Source organism: Camelus bactrianus, chromosome 24 (genome assembly GCF_048773025.1).
Source record: "Camelus bactrianus isolate YW-2024 breed Bactrian camel chromosome 24, ASM4877302v1, whole genome shotgun sequence".
In the NCBI taxonomy this organism is placed as follows: domain Eukaryota; kingdom Metazoa; phylum Chordata; class Mammalia; order Artiodactyla; family Camelidae; genus Camelus; species Camelus bactrianus.
In genome coordinates, this window is record NC_133562.1 from 11373821 (window position 1) to 11395565 (window position 21745).

At 46.0% G+C, this 21745-nt stretch overlaps 1 protein-coding gene and 1 long non-coding RNA gene across 7 annotated transcripts in view; one reads left to right on the top strand and one right to left on the bottom strand.

The window, feature by feature from the left end:
- The window catches only part of KCTD1 (potassium channel tetramerization domain containing 1), a 158202-nt gene that overhangs the window by 20969 nt on the left and 115488 nt on the right, over nucleotides 1-21745 (bottom strand). For all 6 annotated transcript variants that reach the window (XM_045505922.2, XM_074352190.1, XM_074352188.1 and 3 more), the window contains one exon: nucleotides 20652-20830. In XM_045505922.2, coding sequence (XP_045361878.2) covers nucleotides 20652-20830 — 179 coding nt within the window. The remainder of the gene's footprint in view (nucleotides 1-20651; nucleotides 20831-21745) is intronic.
- Nucleotides 13400-18267, top strand: LOC105080148 (uncharacterized). Its single transcript, XR_836323.3, has 3 exons — nucleotides 13400-14007; nucleotides 16071-16260; nucleotides 17209-18267. It is a non-coding gene; the product is annotated as an uncharacterized LOC105080148 (long non-coding RNA).

Consider the following 21745-nt stretch of genomic DNA (forward strand, 5'->3'; position numbering starts at 1 on the left):
GAAAAAAATCAGAAGGGATCACGGCACACTCAAAAAGAACACAGCAAAAGAAGATTATCTCAAAGTAGCAAACAGAACTTTCCACGAAAGCAGCTCTTGGAAGGCTGCAGGCAGTACAGAGTACAGGATTGAAGGAGCAAAAAGTTCAGTCTTGGCTGAAGTGTATCGTTATAGCCCTTTCCAAGATAGTAGAGACACATCAATTAAGAGGTTTTTAGGATACCACTCAAACAAAACAAACCAAACCCACCTCTAGCAGATACAGGAAACTGCACACAGCTGGACTCAGAAGCACCTTCACATCTGACTGGGATGAAATAGGAAAAGATGCAGAAGAAAGAGGAGAGAAATGTGGAAGGAGACCCAGCGCGGGGACAGGGAGGTGGGCAGCGGAAAGAAAGGGTGCGAGTGGCCTGGGGAGAAGGCCTAGACTCCACCAAGCAAGTGAGGAACCCCCAACCCCGCGGGGGTGGGCCAGGGCCCGGAACCCCTTTGGCCCCGGAACCTTTGCTGCGAGCTCGCGGCAGGCTGGGGAGGGCGCGCTTGGGGGACCGGAGGGCGGGGAGGGCGTGGCCTGAAATTGGTGGGAAAACTCTTCCTGTGGAGGCTGCGTGGTGGTCTACTCGGGAGTCGAGAGGGAGGGAGGGTCAGGAGCGAAGGCCGCACGGCTGCGCATTCCTGACAGTGAAAGCCCCCTCGGGGAAGAAAGAGGCCCTGTGTTTCAGGCAACAACTGTTAGGATTAATAAAAGGAGGCAGAGTGCTGCTGATTTCTGCAAACTCTAAAAGGAGAAAGGTTTTGAATTTGTGAAAACAAGGCGGAAGGGCAGGGTGGTGCCTGTGATCGTAAAATGGGGTCCCGGCCGGTCTCGAGATTCAGTGTGCTGTGAAAAGCATTGTTTGGCTAAGCAAATAGAGGGGAACCTCGACACAGGCTGTATTTCTTGTGGACATATGAATGGAGTTACAAATCAACTGCAGTGATTTGTAAACTCTGGTGCCTGAAAACTATGTGGAACTGATTACAGTTTACTAACCTCGGAGAACATTCCTGTTTTTCAACTGACCAAGACCAAGCTGGCTCCGGATGATGTATGGGCTGCCCTTTTTTTTAAATTAAAAAAAAAAAAAAAAAAAAAAAAAACCACTCATTGAATCAAGTGGCAATGTTGAGAAAAACGTCCTTCCACAATTTTCCTTTTATTTTTTGACTTTTTTTTTTTTTTAACATTGTGTTTTGGGCAGTTTCAAACTTTATGCCAAAGCAAAAAAAAAAAAAAAAAAAAATAATATAATGAACCCCCAAGTGTCCATCCAGCTTCTAAAGCTATCAACTCTTGTTCAGTCCTGTTTCACCTATACCTCTACTCCTCCCTCTCCCGCTCTGGGATTTTTAAAGTAAATTGCAAATATCCTATCATTTTTATCTGCCAATATTTCATTAACTAAGAGGATTATAAAGGTCACAAAAATATGCATTAACACATATTGAAATATATTCCTCTTTCTTGCTTTTTAGTATTAGCACTCTGGTGATTACTCTCGTTTATGGAGCAAATAATGCCGTCCCAAATCTCCAAGGAAATGAAGCTTCTTTTGGTGAAAAGTTAGTCAGCTTCCTTGCTATGACTCCCCCACCCCTGGCATTAAAGAATGGTCTTAAGTGAAAGAGAGTATAGGGGTAGGACCTGACTTACCTAGTTCAGTATGAATCAGTCATTAAGAATTTATTGTTTCTTGTGTATTCATTCATTTACAGGACCTGGTTTCTCTAATTTACTGTGACTCAGTTCCTTAAGAATTTCTTTCCTTTTTTCTTGTGTAGTCATTCAGTTATTTGTTCATTCTTCCCACCAGAATTCACTCAGCCTGATCATGTGAAATACAGGGGATGCAGTGGTGAATAAGCCACACTCCTTGCTTTTGTGGAATTTAAATCTGTGGGGCTGGGAGTGCAGATTAAGTACATTTTGATCGAGTGTGTCAGTGGGTATGCAGAGTGGGCTACAGGAGGACACAGGGAAGAAGAAGAAAGTTCATAGGAGAACCTGAAGAATAAGCAGAGTGGGCCAAGTACAGGCGTGGGAGGTTAGATAACAAAGGAGAGAGGTGGAGAAGACATAAAGGCTTGAAGGTAGAAAAACCTGGCCTGTGATTACTCTCCGCTGGGGTGTAGAGACAGGCCAACTGAAAAATGAGGCTGGGGCAACAGAAGTCAGATCACAAAGAGCTGTGTAAGCCTGGTCAAGGAGTTTAGATTTCATTCCAAGGGCGATGGGGACCGATGTCAGGCTATGCTCTCAGCGGTGTTAAGGAAAAGAGCAATTGAAAAGTGAGACAATCAAACTACAGTATCTGAAATCACATCTCCTCGCAGAAGCAGCCTGTGGCTTATCCAAGTCCTGTTTCCTTTGCCTTACTTTTTGACTGTGTCATTTACATAGAGCAGTGCTTCTTAAGCCTGGCTGCACAATGGAATCACCTGGGAATGTTTAAAAAAATACTGATGCCCAATGCCAGATATTCTGATGTAATTATTGGTCAGGGTTAGGACCCAAGCATCTGGATTTCTCAAAAAGCTCCCCAAGGAAGTCTAATGTACAGCTGAGTTGAGAACTAGGGCAAGGGAGGATGAGCAGAAAGACTAAAGAGAAGCAAGTCAACACTGTCGACCTGAGATGCTCTCAGTTAGTCATTCTGTCCCTTTGAAGTGTCATAGCACTTTTTCGTAAATAGCCAACCACACTTTTACAAGTGAAGGATCTCCAGGATGACCTAGATCGACCTCCCATTCTAGCAGTGGAGAAATGTAACGCTCAAAGATGCACAGCTGGCTAAACACAGAGCAGGCTGTAAGCCCCCCATGCTGCCCCTGGGGTGATGGGCAGAGGATGGTCACATCCAAGCCCCTGGAGGGCAACCGCTCTAATGCTAGTTACTATTTATTGAATAGTATTAACAAAGCGTGAGCTGCCTGTTTTATGGCCTTTACCTCGTTTCATTCTTACAATGATCCTATGAGGTGGCCACATTATACCCATTTCACAAATGAGGATGTTGAAGCCCAGAATGGCCGTCACCTGGCTTAGGCTCCAACCGAGGTCTCATCCTAAAGCCTCTGTTCTTCACCACTGAATATACTGCCTCTTCATTTATAATTTCAAAAGACAAAGGCAAAAACAAATGAACAAGGAGACAACAAATAAACAATGCCCTTTGGGAAATGCACAGTTTTTATACAGTTCAGTAAGAGTCTGCTAATGTTGCACCTTCTCCCAAGAAAGCTTGATTATTATCAGCTTTGTAGGGAAGCTAATTTACTTAACAGTTGGGATACAAAAAGTTGAGGCTTGGGGAAACTGAACTGAATCAAGCCAAACTGAACCCAAACACCTCAAGACCTCAGAGGCTATGTTCAAACTGTTGGTACAACCATGACATGATGGGGCAGAAGAAGGGATTGGAAAGTCAGGATTCTTAGGACAATGAAAACTTCTTCTGGGGAGAGGAATACGCATGAGGTTCTAACTCCATTTCCTCGCAGCTCTTATGCTCCATCGTGTGCTGTGCCCTACATTTCATCCTGCCAACCCATGTGGGATTGTCACTTTACAGCTAAAGAAATTCAGCTTGGAGAGGTTTCCAACCCTTCAGAGCTCCCTACACCCAACAGTCCTCACGCTGCCTAGGGAACACCGTGTCATGCGACATGTACGTGCGGCACATAACACAACACCAGGCCCTACTTTACCAGAAGCAGGCGGGTTAATCCTTTCAACTCTCCGGTGGAGCCAGTGCACACATGGTAATTACAGGGGAGGGAGGAGGCAGAAGGGCTCAAGGTGGTGCCAGCGCTGCAGGACCAACTTGCCCGGGGAGGGCGGAGAAGACCCCGCCCAGGGGTGGGGTGGAGAACAAAGACAGACGGATAAAGATGGTGAGAAAAGGGCAGGACTGGGGTTGTGGGAGCCTCTCACCCACTCAGCTCTCCTTGGCCAAGAAATGGCTTTTCTCTTCACCTCTGGGTTTCCCAGCCATGGAAAATATGGTCTGAACTTGAGGAAAAGATTTCCTTTAGTTTCTGGCCCAGATTTATTTTGCTGGCTAAGAGATTCAGAGGCAACTTCCAAGTGACCTCTTCAGCACAACTTCTGGGGGATACTTTTAAATTATGAAAGCGACACCTACTCATTGTTGAAAACTGGAAAAACACAGAGGATGAAGCAGCAAAATTCAGAAAAACAACCTGCCAGGAGTCCACCAATCAGTAGAACAGTACTTAAAAAAAAATCTGACTTACAGAGTATTTTTCTATAGAATAATTTTATCTTCAGAAACGCTTGTGGCTTCATATTTTTTAATGTCTACTAACCCAAGTTAGTAGCTTGCCAACCAGAGTTCTGTCCTAATAGCTGAAGCCCAAGGGAGGTAGAGGGCTGGGTGAAGGTGTGTGTGTACCTGTGGATGTGCACTTGTGTGAGTGTGTGTGTGTGTGTGTGTGTGTGTGTGTGTGTGTCTGTATTTGTAGGTCTGGGTAGACAAATGAGAGGTATGTGGGGAGCAGTCACTGCAGGTGGAACCCTGGACGTGGAAATAGCAGGGAAGGAAGGAGATACAGGTAGAAAAGTCAACATTGCGACCAATGAGTACCCTGCCCTCCTTTCTACTGAGATGGGCAAAGATGGAAACACAGTGAGGGGAAGGGAAGAGAAATGCTAGGTTGATACCTGAAACTTTTTAAACTTGAGGGTTCTATATTGTATTTTCTCTAGTTTTGCATATATTTTTAAATGTCACAATACAAAATTTTTCTTAAAAGGGGGGGACAGGAAATGCTATGCTGGGTATTATTATAAAAAAAAATCACCAGTCAACTTACTGTTTTAGAAACCTTAATTATCACAAATAGCATTTATAAGCAAATTATAACTTTTTTTTAAAAAAAATCTAGGAATAGTTCTTTATAGTTTTTGCCACTTGGGAAGTTTCATCTGTATTTCATGAACACAGATAAAAATAAATTCAGAGCTTGTTACAGAAATGGACAGAAGTAATTTAAGAAAATGGAGAAAATACCTTCTAAGTAAAAGCAAAGCAAACAAATTCCATCTACTTATGGGAAGTAATGCTTCCAGTACGTGCTCCCGGCGGCAGCATCATTTTCTATGATGCACAGAGCTGAAGAAAGTAGGGGAGAAAGGAAAGGAAAGTTTAAAACACAAGAAGAAGTATGAGAGCCCCGACAGTCCCGGAACTCGGCCTTGTGGGGCACTGACCTCGGGAGCCCGGGGCCACAGCGGGGCTGCTAATCCTCCAGAAGCCTCACGAGTCCTTCCCATCGCTCTGGCTAGAATAGTTTTCTGAATCAGGAGGGTTACATTGACGGCTGACTATAAGAAATATATTGTTGTAATTAACCTGATTTCTTTTAAAAATCCAGAATTTATATAAGTAGGCTTTTTATTTCTATATTTATTGAATGCCTACCTGGTGTTCCTGGTGCTCTGCTGGGCCTTTTGAACTGAGCATCATACAGTCCTATTGGGTGGCATGGAAGGACAAAGGAGAGGGACCCAGCCAGCCTGGAGCAGGCAGGGAAGGCTTCCTGTAGGAGGCAGTGCCTGTGCTGGGTCGTCAGGATCACCAGGTGTAAGCAGAATGGCACAGGGGCTTGGAGAAGGAATTTTAGGCAAGAAACAGCATGATGGGTGAGGCGGGGACCTGGCACGAGAGGAGCATCTCTCCCCAGGCATCAGCCTGAGCAGAGCACATGAAAGCACAAGAGCTTGGGCGCAGTGCTTCCAGTAATGTCAGTGCTTTCAGGAGCCCCCCGACGACGTTCAGCTCTAAGACTCACAGACCTGGGTTGGAATCCTGGCTTTACCACCTTCAAGACCAAACCTGTTTGAGTTTCAGTTTCTTCATCTGAGGGATGGGATAACACCTTGTCCAAAGGATTCTTATGAGGAATAAATGGATGTCTTGTAAGAGCTACATTGACTGAACATCCACTACATGACGGCACGGCACTGAGTCTCCACAACAACTCTCCTAGACGGACACCGTCACCCCCACTTTACAGGTGAGGACACCGCACGGCTAATCAACGCCCAGCGCAGAGCCACGGCCTTACTGCCCCGTGGTCACTCTGCCCCTCGGGCAAGCGCTGTGCCCGCCTGGCCCAGGCTCAGTAAATGCTGCCAGGTTTTCATCCTTCAGAGAGTATGTGCTGCACCAAAACAGAATTCGATTGTATGTAAAGTCCTGTTGTGCAGCTTGAATTGGAAGAAAACTTTTAAGATCACCTGGTCCTGCTCTTTGGTTTGAGCAAGTGTCTGTTTAAAAATGATTTCCAGGGCAAACGGCTATTTTTTAAGATCAGTCCTGGATCAGATCGTCATAATGTCCCACGGGAGCCCACGTTGGTATTTTCGGCTGCAACGGTTTCTGTTTAGGTTTCTCTTGCTTTCTTTTCGGTCAGGCAAGCACGCACATGCGCACACCCCCGCCGCCCACTCCATCCTCCTCCCAGCAGGCTGTTCTGTATTTGACGCGTTCCTTTTTTCTCTTGATTTAATAAAACTCTAGCATGTTCCCCATTTTACAATAATAATCACTATTCAGAAAAGCAGCATTACAATAGCTAATTTTTTTTTTGTTTGAGGCACTCTGCTAAAAACTATGGATTATCTGATGTAACCCTCACAACACCTCAGAGGTACTGGCAGGTGCTGTTTTGATGGCGGCGATGGTGACACTGAGGCGCAGCGCAGTCGGGTAACCTGCTGAGGGCTGCTGGGCTATGCAGTCTCTCGTCCCGGAAGAGTGGGGGCCGGCCCAGCCTCATCGCTGTCCCCCACTCTCAGGGTCCGCGGTCCCAGAACTCCTGCCATCCTTTCTTTCTCACGCAGCCCCCCTCCAGCTTTCCTGTTTCTAGTTTCTTGTTACATAAGTGAATTCTTTCACATGTGTTTCCACTGAATTTAACCTATTTGTGAGTGGCTGTTCTTATTCCTGGAATTCTGGGTACTGGCATCCTCAAGTCTTGAAGGAGTGCCTTCTGAGATGATGAGACAGTCCTGACTCCGCCGTCTCTGCCACCAGTCTCTCTAGGAAATGGAACGGACTCAGCCCATCCCCCCGAGAGTGTGCTGTCCCAGTGTGCTGTCCTCCGCCACACTTTGAGACGATCAGTAACAACAGGGTGTGGAGTGGAGCCTGTCCCCATTTCCTCGGGTGTTTCGCTGTTCCAGACTGCTGGAACTGGCTTACAGGACGTCACAGGAGTCCCTCCAAATTAAAAGCATCCTATTAATTATATGACACTATAAGAGGACCGTGGCGAAGCCAGCTGTTTCTATTTTCAATTTAACAGCTTTTTACTACTTGTAACGGGGCCAGCAAAACGGCAGTTTACAATGAAGTATTTAAATATTTTGCTTAGTACCTAAAAGTGAAAATCCAGAGGCTTGACATAGTGCTTAATTAAAAAAGAATAAGAAAAGGTGATTTATCTAAAGACTCATTAAATGCTTTTTGAAAATGTACCAGAAGACATATGGAAGAAAATAAGTAAATTATACTGACTCCTTCGTACCCCTTTCCTGCTCGCTCTCTCTCACACACAGACACATGCGCGCACACACAGTCATTACTGACACCACTCAAGGGTCTTACAACAGCAACAGAGTATCATGTAAATACTCAGGAGTATGGAAAGGTGGTTGGATGAATGAAAGTGAATTATTCTGTCATTGTATGACTTCAAAGTGGCTAGGAAGCTTCTTAAAAACACTTTCAGGTGACAATGAATATATATATGTTCATGTATAACTGAAAAATTGTGCTCTACACTGGAATTTGACACAGCATTGTAAAATGACTATAACTCAATATAAAAATGTAAAAAACAACAACAACAACAACAAAAAAAAACACTTTCAGAGACTAGGCTTTGAGAAGACAAAGCCAAAAGGAGGAAATTTCGCCCCGGGACTGTGAGTTACCTCCTTAGAAGAAGGAAAGAAAGCCGCTAATTGGACAAGAGTCCTATTTACGTGGCCTCAGAAGTATCTAAACATTTTAAAGAATACAGAAAATGTCCGCACCACCCTTTTGTTGAAAACAATGTCTAACTGCCTCTTCAAATCATGGTGGATGATGAGCCTGGCTGGCTCTGTTCTCTGAGAAACTTTAAGATTTCAAATTTATGTCGCAAGATTATTTACACAGTCACCAAATCAAAGTGACATGTGAAGAATATGAAGTTTCTATCAGCTCATGATTCAAAGACAACATCGCTGGGTGTGTGTGGTTGGGCAATGAGGAGGGTGGCCGCTGACAGCGCCTGCCTTTGGCTGCGGCGTGGTTGCCAATATGCTGTCATAGGTGCGTGTCTTGTGGAACCATCCACGCCCTTCTGGGGCTCAGGCTTGGTTTATCACAGTTTAAGAATTTGCCCAAAGGCGCCCAGCCAGTCCATAGACTCGCTGGGCAGGTGGTGTGTCCCCGTCCCTTCCAACAAAAATCAGAGCCAAGCCCTGTGCTGCAAAACATTTAAAGGAACAAAGGTATCCCAGCTGAAGACAAGAACTTCTCATGCTCCCTCTTCCTTTTCACGATAGACACAGAACAGGACAGACCGCAGGAGCCATCTGATACACTGCTTCCCACACCGCTTTTCCCAGACCTTCTCGTTTGCAAGCCCTGAGTGAACAGTGCACTAAAGCCAAAGCTTACTTTACAAATAACTACTTTCTCAAATCTACTTGAAGGATTACAGATAGGTTCTTCAAGAGCCTGGGAGGATGTGTGCTTGGAGATACAGACTGTATCGACACTGTTGGGTTTTCCTAATCATCACAGACGTCTGCCAGAGTGGAGACCAGAGCTTCCTTCACACTGAACGTGGTTCCCCACGTTTGCTGGCTTGTTACAACCTTTATTCCAGCCCATTTTAATGTGTCCAACAGTTTCCTCTGAATTCCACCCCTGGTGCCATCTGGTTCCTTCTGCAGCACATCAACAAAACGGTGATGCCTTGATGAAGTCCCTCCCTTATGGCCCCTAAGATTATGGGTCAGCAAGACACACTTAAAAGACACTCCTTTTCTTTTTCTTTGATATTGACTATTTTGCACCACTTTGAGACGAGGTGCGTTTTCATTTTTTAGGTAAGCTCTGAAGACTTTCGGGCCTTCTGAGCTTTTTTTTTCAATCAACTTTTGAAGGGGTGGCAGGGGCCTGGCCAAGCCCTAATGAGGCTGGGTTGGAGTTCTGGAACACGTTCTGCTCAAATCAAGCAAACAGGTTTGGGCGAGTCCAAATTCAGCCCTTGGTTATGAAGCCCTCTGAGCCTGGCGAGGTCTGCGGCTGCTTGAAGGTGGTGGTTAGCTTCTACGCACAGTTGTAATTTATCTTCCGAGTATGGGGAACACAATAAGAAAAGCTGCACCAGAGTCAAAATACTCATTACCACTAAAAAAGATAAACAGCCAGGTCATTACTAAGCAAACCAACATACGGCTTTTACGTGGCAGCAGGCAGCCATTATCCCAGTGACAGAGGCATTTCTACTGACACTGCACCTTGATTAGATTCAGACGGTCCAGCAAATAGCTGTGATCATTGTGGGACTGGAAAAGAGTTTTTAAACGTTTTATTTATTTATTTATTTATTTATTTCCGCAAATGGGATTGCCACAGAAATGGAGCTTCGGGGTGTCTGCCTTTGGAATATGACTAAATGAAATGCATACGCCTCGTAAGAGCACATCTGACTTCTCATCCCGCACCACCTCTCACACGTCCGCATCCTCCCACCGGGACCACCCCGGCACCTGCAGCAGCCCACACGGCATGCGTTATGCACCCACTTCAGCCTGCTGCTGGGGGGCGGACAGTTGCTACTTTCTATCCCAGATACCTTGAGAATAATCATTCAGAAGCAGGAGAGTGATAATTCATCCATTTGAGGCTATACATCCCGCATATTTCCAATGAAGAGCAATGGCATTTTAATGAGTTATTTATATATTAACAATAGAACGAGCTGCCGGACACGCAAATGCGGTGACATGGACTCTTCTATGACCACAGCACAGGTTTCAGCAGAGGGCATCTGTGGGTGCAGTGGACCCACAAGGGACCCTTTAGTGTCACTTTCTGAGTTTTTTTTTTTTTTATTTCTAAGTCCTCAGAGTTTACATGCAAATTATAACATCATGTGTTTTGGTTCTGAATAGATGCTTCTCTTTGGAAGTTAAGGGGGTAAAGTTTTATTTTCTGTATTGGCTTAATAAAAAGGACTCCCCTAACTTTAGAATAACTTGCGCATTATTTTACTCCAGCCAAGAATACACACAGCACAGACACCCCACTGTGTCCCGACCCCGGAGTGCTTCCTCTGATGCAAAGAGAACGCGTGTCCCTTGAAGGAGATCTGGGAGGACGGTCTCAACAGCTACGAGAGACACAAGGTTAACACTGGGGCGCGTAATATTCCTGCCCACACAGCTCCCAACGTGGCCAAAATGCAGTCTATCTTTTGGAAATTCACCTGAAATTAATATTGGTTCTCATCTGCTGTAAAGAAGTTCTCAAACGAAGCCCTCAATCAGCATCGGAGTTTTGTGACCAGCAGAAACTCCAGGGTGTGAGGAACAAAAGTCAGAGGAGATTTGTGAGCTGGGTTGTATAAAATAACGTTGTCAATTTTTAGCCCTTTTACTGGAATTGTTCTCAAAAACACAGTCAAGAGGAGCTTATTTTTCACATATTAATCTTGTACGAGATTACAGGAATCTTCTTAAAATACCTACAAATTGACTTTTCAAACAAGTGACTAGAACATGTAGCTTATTATGACAAAAGTGCTTCTTGTATGGTAGCAAACACAGAGCAAAGCGACCTTGGCACGGCTCGATGACCCCGCTCATCACGAGGGATCAGAACGAGCAGAGTCAGGACAACCGTCCCTGTGCTGAGTCTCGGCCAGAATCAGTAGGAAAAGCTTCGCTTTGACAGCGTGTCTGCGGCCACGCCCCCGCTGTCGCTGCTGCACTGCACGGTGATGCCTTCCCGTTTTACTCCCCTCTCTGCAGGTCCAGGGCCCACACTCTGAGATGCAGGCGGGTCACCTGGATCTCTGCTCATTTCCCTCACATCCTGAGATACAGAGGGCGGGCGGGGCCCAGGAATCTGCATTTTTTCAAGCCTCTCTGATGCTTTGACCCTGATCCGAGGGGATCGGGGAGCAGGTTATCAGCTGGAGAAAACATTCTGAAGGCAGGTGTCACCCTTCTGTTAATCTGGTTCACGGGTGTCTGGGTTGTAACTAGATGGATCTGTTTCCTTCTCCTTACTTTTCCCCTGCAGGGAAACTAGACTAGAAAACCCCTTTCTTCTCTTCCTTGAAGAAAAAAGGACGTTACTCTTTGCCACTCAGACTGGACTAGGCCTGCTGTTAAGGCCTAACGTCTCCCCAGCAGCTGATGATTCCAAGCATTCGGCCCTCATGCTGCAGCAGCCCCGTGGTGGCTGAGCGGCTCCAGGTCGTAGCAAAACTCCTTCAGCATCCAACAAATATTGATCAAGCACTGCCAGGCACAGTTCCAGGCACTGGAGGCTACTGGTGGGCCCATTATTGGTTTAAAAACCTAGGGCATGGGCTTAGAGGGCAAGTTTTAGAAATAAAATTTTTAAAATCTTTAAAACAATTTTTCTGATTGGTGCATGCATGTGTATGCATGCATTTGTGCACTGGCGCGAACCTGGGATAATTCTGCTGCACTGCAGGGCGCGCTTGCGTCTCCTGTTCCATCAGCAGCAGGAAGGGAGGAGCCCAGCACAGAGGTGGTGACTAAGACATCCGTGGGCCCAGACACCCCTGACCTGACGAGCTGCCCTGCCTGGCCTGACGCTGGCCAGGGCCCCGGCGTGCTGGAGCCAAAGCCGGGCACTGGATGTTTTGCACTGGCAAATGATTTTCTCTTCACAGGCACGAGCAAGCAGCCATCGGCAGGTGACAAGGTTGCTGGTCCAAGGCCAGCTTAGTCCCTTGCTGCGGGAAGACTGTGTGCACTGGACATGGGGGCCCCCAAAAAAGAACTTCCTGAAACATACAGGCAAATAAGAACAAGAGCCATTTAGCACACTGCCCAGTCTAAGGTGGTGCTTTTCAGACTTTTTAAAGTCATGACACACACAGGAATTAATAGCACCGTATTTGTACGACACTGGGCAACCGAAGGCTGCTCACGGCAGGAGGAGACCAGCCAGGGAGCACTGGCACGTCGGGGACTGCGGGGGTCACCGTGCGCAGCGTGACCCCAGCTCTCGATAGGGAGACTAGGTGAGGGCCACCTGGAGGACAGAATAGCTCGAGATACTCTAGAGACTTGCCCTCTTGGCTAAAGCCCACCCTCAGAACAGAGTTCAGGAAGGAGGAAGGTGGACTACAAGGCTAAACGTGGGGAACATAACAAACCCCACGGCCAGGCCCTGCTCCAGGCCAGCGACATCGGAATTTTTGCGGGCAGGGCCAAAGTTTTTTGGGTTTTGTTGTTTTGTTTTTTGTTTTGGTTTTTTTGAGTCCCAGTTGATTCTGACATGCCTCCAGGACTGAGAAGCACGTCTATAAAAGAATAAAAACCAAGGTCCTGGAGTCAGAGTGGGAGCTGAAGTCCTGGCTATTCCCCGTTTGCCAAATAAGAAGCCGATCCTCTCAGAGCTGCAGGTTCTCACGTGGGAACCGGCTAACTCACAGCCCCTCCTGTGAAGTACAGAGGTGATGCAGCCAGCCCACCCTTAAACCCAACTTTCTATTTTGAATGGCTTTACTCAATTGATGACTTTCATTGTTTTGAGGATCTGGCCTCTGTGTACAATATTTTATCCAGTAACTAATTCATATGTTAAGCAACCTTTGGAATGTCCACTCTGCAGCAAGCCCAACACTAGGTACCGAGAAACAAGGATGAAAACTAAGGAAGAAAGAGCTTTCCGGGGAGAGGCTTTCTGTTTAAGCTGAGGCTGAGTTCTTGGCAAGGGAGAAGTTACTAAAGATCAAGACAGTGACCCACAGTCCTGTCCCGAGTTGTTTCGCACTAAATACCCAGTGTTACTCGCTGCTGTCACTGCTCTGCCATCAAAGGTACGGCATGGGTGACAAGGTGGCCACACCTTCTCACCTTCTTCCTGGTCTGAGGAACGCACTAAGGGATACGCCGGCCTCATCAGTATTTGCCTCCAAGGGGCTTCTCCCCACATTTCCTTGAATATCTGTTAACTCTCTACTTTGGTCAACACCAAATGTAACTTCAATCATCACCAAATGCAAAAGTAAGGAACGTGTGCCAGAAACAGTAGGATGGTTAATATCACCAGTGAGGTGATCTGGAGATGGCGGTCTGGCCTGGAGCTGCCCCACACCCATGGCCCAGGCAGCACACCTCACCACACGTCTCCCTCCCGCTGAGACGCAGGGTGAACATACGTATTTGCCACACATCAGATGACAGGAGGTGAGTGCCGGACCTCAGCAGAGGCAGCTGACCGCAGACCGGGGGGGATGTGTGCTCCTGAAGTGACAATAATCTGCTTCTAAATCTACACCAACACACAAACTAGATTTTGTCTCGAAAATGTAGATGAACAAATACAGATGTTTCCTGAAGAAACAAAACACAGAATAAAATTATCTTTATATTTAATACAGGAAGCAAACTGCATCCCAAGGCTGGCCTGTTTACCCTGTGTGTTAGTTTTCTTCCTACCTGACTTAGTAGCAACTCAAATACTGTTGATTGATTGTTTACTTGTTTACTGTCTGTCCTCCCTCCCCACCCCCATGTGAACTACGAGAGAGCAAGGACTTTGGTCATCGGCCGGTATGTGCCCTGGTGGCCGGGGAGCACAGAACAGATCCGCTGAACGAACTAAAGACCGTGACGGCGAAAGTGAGAGACACCGTAGTATGGCTGCGTCTTTCTTTGACTCAGGCTCAGAGGTAAGACTATGAGTTAGGTTACTTTAAAAGCTAGGCCTATCCTGTTGCCCAGCGGCAAAGGAAGTCTGCTGGATCTGCCAGCGGTGTGCTGTGTGTTACTGAAGCTGGCTTTTCAGCACTAAACAGAAAACCCAGTTTCATCGTTTTGGGAGAAAAAAAATAAGAAGTCTCTCGGAGCTGGTGTCATTTACTGTTTGCCTGTATAACTGAGAAGCAGTTTCGGAAAGGCAGTATTGTAAGATGAAAAGAAGAGACAGAAGAGGAGAAATGGCCCCTATTTTCCTGGAGAAACTTTCTATTTTTCATTTGCCAGGTGACGCTTTCCCTCCTTTTACCTTCCTCCTTAACTGATTTTCTTTTTCTTCCTTTTTTTTTTTTTTCTACTTTACCAATCAGAACTGCTCAGCCTTAGACCGCCCTCACTCTATCCATTTCCACAGGCATCTTCCCGGCACTGAGGACACATTCTCCCTTTCCATTTGTGCTCAGACCGTATGCCCCACGGTGACTTCCACTCACCTAAACCCCAGGAACCTATTCTCTGATTTTTTTTAAAAACTTGAGATAAACATAAAATTATAAACCATGCAGATCTAAAGAGTGGGTTATAATAAAAAACGCTGTATTCAGTGCCCTGCAATGGTTCTGAATGAAAGTTCAGGGGACTATTTGGTAAACAAAATGTATTCATTTGGGGGCATGTTTGTTGAGGTCCTGAAATGTGGGCCTGCATGACGACACCATGGGACCTGCCGAGTCTAGGGACTGTGACGCTGTGAAGTCAGAGCACAGAGCCTCCAGCCCCAACAGGGGATTCCAGGAAACTCTGAGGCGGGTTCACAGCAGTCATATGGAAATCCAAACATGAGAACTCAGTTGTCCTGAGAGTGCGCGCGCCAAGCCCTTCACGTCGCAGCACCCGACCCTGCCTCCGTCCTGGAGTGGCTGGCACGTGGAGGGGGAGCACGCCACGCCGGCTCTCCGCTGGCGAGGCAGCCGGCCTGGCGTCGCCATCCTAACGCTCCAGCTGCACTCACCCCTTGGGTGGCCATGGGTGTCAACTGCGAGGCTCAAAGCCGAGTCTCTTAGGTTTTGCAACTACCTACGTATGCCAGTGTGCTTAGTAACTCTGCTGCTATTTAGAAGAGACTAATTTAGCATAATCTCCTCGTGTGGGAGTTGACTCATGTACTGGGTTTAAAATATACCAGAGCTCTGTCAAGCAGGCAGATCGGGTGGCTCAGGGGATTATAACAGGAGATCTTGTCTTTCCCCTCAAGGTTGCATATCTCCTTCAGCTAAGACCCCTGCCTCATTGCCACCCAGTAAGTTTGGCTAATTACCAATATCAGCTTGCTTCCTGGTGTTGAAAAGTCCACATGTGAATAACCATCAATAGAGCTGCTATTAGTGGAGGAGGGTATAGCCCAGTGGTTAGAGTGCATGCTTACCATGTGCAAGGTGCTGGGTTCAATCCCCAGTACCTCCATTAAAATAAGTAAATAAATAAACCTAATTACCTCCACCCCCTCCAAAGGCAAAACAAACAAACAGAGCTGCTATTAATATTGTTTCTGTTTGAGGTGACAGTAAAGGAGGAAATAGACCTAACTTTGAACTCAGACTTCTTCTTTTAAAGCACAGAATATTTCTTTAGTATCACACACACACACACACACACACACACACACACACACACACACACACAAGGCTAAGAGGATACTGCAGAATGTCAAAGGTAGATTTTAAAGAGGCTATGTCATGTGACACCAATCTTAATTACTCATGACAAATTAGACACCCAGATTTTGTTACCAATGATGTTAATGGGTACCTTGGATTTCTGAGTCAGACACAATCGGATCTGTCCTTAAAATTTGTGAGACCCAGGGCAAGAGTACAAATGAGCCCTCCTCTCGTATGTCAATATATTTATGACTTATAAACCAAGCTAACACACTGTGAAATACAATAAGTTCTATCTTCTTTGTGTATCTTCTATTTAAAACATTTTCATGCTGGAAGTATATTTTTCTTGACTCTTTTTTTTTGGTTTTGCTTAGGGGATGTAAGATGACTGCAGATCTGAACTGGGTGTTTTTTCTTGGTGATCACAATTCAAAATAGCAACCAGCACTGGAGACTTGGAGGCTCCTCGGAGAGGGAGCAGCGTCCATCACTGAGGTGCTGTGAACCAGCCTCTGTCTCATAAACTCCTCCGAGGACCAGCTGTGCATCCTACACAAAACACTGGTAAAGGCAGACCCCACCACAGACGTGTGCCTACTTGAAACCTAAAACCCCTTTTTTTCCCCCTTCGGTTTTAGGGACCAGTGAGGACCTGGAGGGAGCATGGGTGTGGGCCCGAGGCTGGGGAGAGAGACTTAACATCCAGTCCCTTTAGCTAAAAACCACCTGATAATGAAAGTGAATAACAATGTGAGTGATTAACCTTGTTGTAAAATTTAAAAGTCAACTTGCTTAATGAATCTTTCCTCAGGCTTTACAAGCCCCCTAAAAAAGCACCATGTGTGTGCACACACAGTGGTACCAGGTGACCTTGCTAATTAAAGAAGTGAAGATCAAAATGTATTTTCTCTGGTGGAACGGCCATTATGCCGTAGCCTGAAACAGCCATTGAGTAAGAGGCCTGTATTCAGTTTGAGGGACCCTACATCTTGGTGTTGCGCGAAGCCAGATGGCGAAAAACCACAGAGATTCCTGTTTTATTTCTGGGGCAGAGCCTCCATGGCCTTTTACTGCTTCCTGGGTGCTTTAATGTTTAGCTGTGTGGTCCGATGCACCACTTTCTGGGGACGACGTTCTAGAGCTAGTCTTTAGCCCAGAGGGCAGTAAGCAGAGATAGAATGAAAAATCACCTACAGTCTTTCAAGATGGATGAAAGGCCTTTGGCAAGAGCTTTGAAATTGTAGAAGGACATTACATCTTTTAAGGCCACTTGTTACAAACACCTTTGGTACTTTTACACCGCAAGTCTCCCCTTGGAATCCAAGAAAAGCAAACGGAGGAAAAAGCCCCCTTCCCCTCCGGGCTACACCAAGGGAAAGGTGGCTGAGAGAGGAACCAGGCTGCTCTAAGGGGAGATGGGGCAGGGAATGGTCCCTTGGGGTGAGATGGGTTCAAAACACCCCAGAATCTAAAGAACTCGACTTGGACTTATTTGTAATTCTATGGTCACAGGCAACCCAGTGTCCTACAAGTTATCTCCAAAGGGTTGGTGATACACAAGATACCTGCCCTGAAGGTGGAGGGAGCACCTGGCACCGACGGGGACAGCATGAACTACTTCTCCCCTGCATCTCTGACTACCAGAAGTTGTGGACGGGTCCCCTTAAACTGACTTGCTTTGAAATGAACATTTAATTACTTACTAACCACCCTCCACCCTGGCCCCCAAAACCCAAGACGAAGCAAAGCAACAGACAGTGGTCAATTCAACATCTACACCATTGCTATCAGACCAGTGTCATCTGCTTTAGGGGTGAGCAACAGAAACACACGTAGCTTGTAGGGCTTGTTTCAAAGAGTCTGGACACGTGCTTAGAAATACCTCCTAACAATAAAGATGATCTTGAAATGGCTCTGCAGGTCTGCGACAGGTGAGAGCATTTAAGATAAAGGGCCAAGGACCAGAAGGTGCAGGCAAGGAGTTCCCGGGGCCTTTAGGAACTCAGGCAAGTATCCAGAAGTGAGGCTTTTCCGTGGTCTATGAAATGAAGGAATGGGATATATTTGGAATTTGGAAGGCAGTCTGAAAAGAAACAATTGCTGGATTTGGCAGAAGATTAAGTAAAAAGGCAATACTATGTGTTGGGCACAGGGCCTTGGCGTGCTTTCCGTAATCACATTTAATCCTCCCAATAACCTTGGAGAAAGACGTGTTTGTATCTATTTTACAAGACAGAAGACAGGCGCTTAGAAATCAGCCCTATCCATGGCCAACTATTAAATGGGAGTGCCAGCATTCAAACCTGGGACGAACGAACCACAGATTATTTTTGATGTTGCTCCTGTGAAACTGTGGTCCACCAGTGACAAAGAAGCATAAGGAAAGATTGCAAAAAAAAAAAAAAAGAGGAACAACTTTATCTTTTCTAATTCAGTTGGTGAAAGAGAAATTCAATTTATGATGCATGTAAATATAAGGTTTGGGGAGGGGTAGGTTTACTAGATTAAAAAAAAAATCTGTGTATATACAGTTCAGTGCTGTCCAACAGCAATAAAAAGCGAGACACATCTGTGATTTTGTGTTTTCTGGTAACCACGTTGAAAAAGGTAAAAAGAAACAGGTGAAATTAATTTTTGTTTTTCTTATTTAACTCAATATACTATCATTTATCATTTATTTAACTCAGTATATTATCATTTATATAACTCAATATATTACCATATCATCACTCCAACATGAAATCGATATGAAAAATTTTTGAGACATTTCCTGTTCTGGGGGTACTGAGTCTTTAAAATCCAGTGAATATTTTACACTTGGAGGACATTTCAGTTTGGACCAGCCACATGTTGGTCAAGTGCTCAAAGCTGCACGTGGCTAGTGGTTCCCATACGAGACGGTACAGACACCAGGAGTCCTGATTGAATGCTGAGACGCCAGGAACGTGATGCAGGTCTTGGGGGTGGACAGCGAGGAACAAAAGGGGGCCTTCTGGGGGGGAGGGTATAGCTCAGTGGTACAGTGCACGCCTAACATGCATAAGGTCCTGGGTTCAATCCTCAGTACCCCCATCAAAGATAAATAAAACCTAATTACCTCCCCCACCAAAAAGCAAAAATTAAAAAAAAGAACCTAATTACCTCCCCCCTCAAAAAAATTTTAAAGAGGGGAGCCTCTTAGAACAACCCACGTTAAGTTGGCACGAGGAAGGCTCTCCAAATGAGATGCTCTCAGAAATCTCTAAGGTGATTAAACTGATTGAAGTGGCGAATTATTTGAGAGGAACTGAATAACCCGACCCACTCACCAATGCCAACACGCCCAGTGACACCCGCGAGCGTCACAAAGGCCCAAACCCTGCGGGCCCGAGTCAGTGGGGAGAGGCCCGCCCAGCTGCGACGAGCACTAGGCGAACCCTACCCTTTACGCCTCATGCAAATCGTGTCATGAGCAAATAGTTGTGACGATCACCTGCCCTCCCGTATCACGGTATAAATATCAAGACGGAAGCAAAAGGGCCACCAGACGTGACCGGTGAATCCTGCTGCGGTTGAAACCTGCTTTTTGGTTCTTACGTTTGCTTTGCGACTTGCCCCCAGGATTAAGCGTCTGAAGAGGCACAGTGATTCTCTGTTGTCGGTGTTGGTGTCAGCAGGTTAGAAGGAATGCAATTTTTAAAAAAAGAACCTACTTACATAATGATATTCTCAGAAATAAAGCCACCACGTAACCACTATGTAGTCTCCAATAACAACGCACTTAGGGAGGGTGGAGACTCAGTGTTACTAATAACTGATGATACGATCATTTCATTTAAAAAGGTACAGGTTTTCTTGGATAATTGAATTTACAGACATCTATTTTTTTTTTAAATCATTTCATGTCAATTGCAGAAATTAAATCTAGAAATCAAGAGGGAAAACATTTCATCTTTCTTCTCAACCTTCACATTCTTTCCCACCAGGTAGGGGAGAGAGAGGAACAGAACAAAACAGAAATGCAGCCTTTGCGCAGCTGTAACAGGACAGTGATTTTTACGTCGGCGCTCTCTACTTAGGCTGTAACTTCCCTGATACCCGTCACATCGTAAGAGGTTCTCAAAAGTGCCATCCGTGCTTTTCTGAAGCCCAAGGGCTGTGTTTCCATTTCATCTGAGCAGAAACAAGCAGAGAAACACCCTTCCTCCTGACGTCAGCCCTCGCAAGTTCATGCCTCCTCCTCTGCCCACCAGCCAAGCGGCTGAAGACCAGTCCCCTGACGGGAGCTGCCACAGCCCCCAAATTCTAGGCAGAACCAGGAGGGACGCAAAGGAAATTGTTTCCTGGGAGCTTTTGTCAGAATGGGTGGGCGGGGCATGGAGGGGCGGTCTCTAAGCCTAGGGTGCACTGCCTACCTGTAAACCACTCTCCCCGTCAGACGCTTTTTGCATTTACTTATCTGCCTTGAGCTCTCGTAAGCTCCACTGCCCTTTATTATTTTTCTCAAACAAGACTTGGCTTCCTGGACTTTTGCCTACTATTCTAAATATGCTGCCCCACTGATAAGAGTCTCTCTTATTATGATTCTTTTTCCCTCCAGTTTACAAGTTGGTGGGCCAAGGGGTCCCCTATAACGTTCTAAGAATCAATAAGAAAGTGTGTTCTAGGAGACGAGAACAGAAGAAAGGTTGGGGGTAGAAATTCATCTTTGACCTTTGAGGAGTGAAATATCACAGAACTCCGTTCTCAGTGACACTTTTACATGCACTTGACTAGGCTGTGGGTCAGACCCTGACCCGTACGAGATTTACAGTCACGTCCCAGAGCAGCCCCGGGAGCAGGTGGCCCGCACGAGGCTTTCCCGTCCCAACCCCGGCCCCGGCCCTGGCAAGGCCACGCTGCTGTGCTGGTCAAAGGAAAAACAGATCATCAAACGCATGCATTTCCGAGTGTGACTTTTTGGTTTTTCGATTTACCTTGATTCAGGGTATTTGGTGAGGGTGGCCAGGCTGCTGGTGTACATGTGGCCGCCCACGTCAATGTGGACGGGCGCATTGGACTTTGTGAGCTGTGCTGGAGTAGGAATGCCTTGGTTGTTCAGTGGAGAAGCAGGAGATCTAGTGATCAGAGGTCTTGACATATTGGGCCGACTGTCCTACAGAGAGATAAGCAAGTTTAGACACGTTTTCTTTTTTCAGTGGAGAGAAAGGAAACACATACATCATAAAGAATAAGCCAGTGACTAGCGCTGACATTCGTTCAGCGATAGAATCTGGAAAAATCGGCAAGCTCTCGCTTTTGCTGTAATGAATGTCGGAATAAAGCAAAACAAAGGAAAGCGTCCCATGTTCAGAATCAAGGAGCTGAACTAATGTTCATTTCAAATTGTCCTGAGCACGATGATGGCTTATTTTACTAATGAGCTCTCGCATTTAACAACTGGTTAATGGCACGTGGAGAACTACCATTCACTGCAAAATGAAAAGATAATCAACACTTAGTCTGCAAATAAATAAAATACGTCTGCTTCATCCTTCTCCTGGAAAACATCCTTATGGCTGTGGGCTCGGGGTAGATACAGACCTTCAACACGTGGGTTCTGCGAAATGTTTTCTTTAATTTCTATTTTCCAGAGCAGGAAAAAAGAGGGCATGACTGGGCTAGCCACCAGCTCAACGTACTCAAAGCAACCTTGTGAATAGGCACCACAAATTCATCTGTCAACAGACAGAGAAAAAAAAAAAAAAACCCACACTCTACCCATTTGGTTTCTGCTTCTCTCCCTGTATAAGACTTTGGGGCTGGGGACACTTTGAAAAGCGCGTCCCCTGCAGTGATTAAGGACACGCTTGGGCGGGACTTCTGGAATTCTGGAGGATATCAGGTTCCCAAGGTGGGGCTGGGGCAGACGTCCGTGGACAGTGCACTGCCCCATAGGCGAAGGTCCCATGGGAGCAACGGAGCAGAAGGAGGCTACCACGTGATGGCCTCGAGAGCACGGTGAAGAAACTGTCCTCTTGAGAAAATAAAATATTACATCCTTTCCATGGATACAATATAAATATTTCAG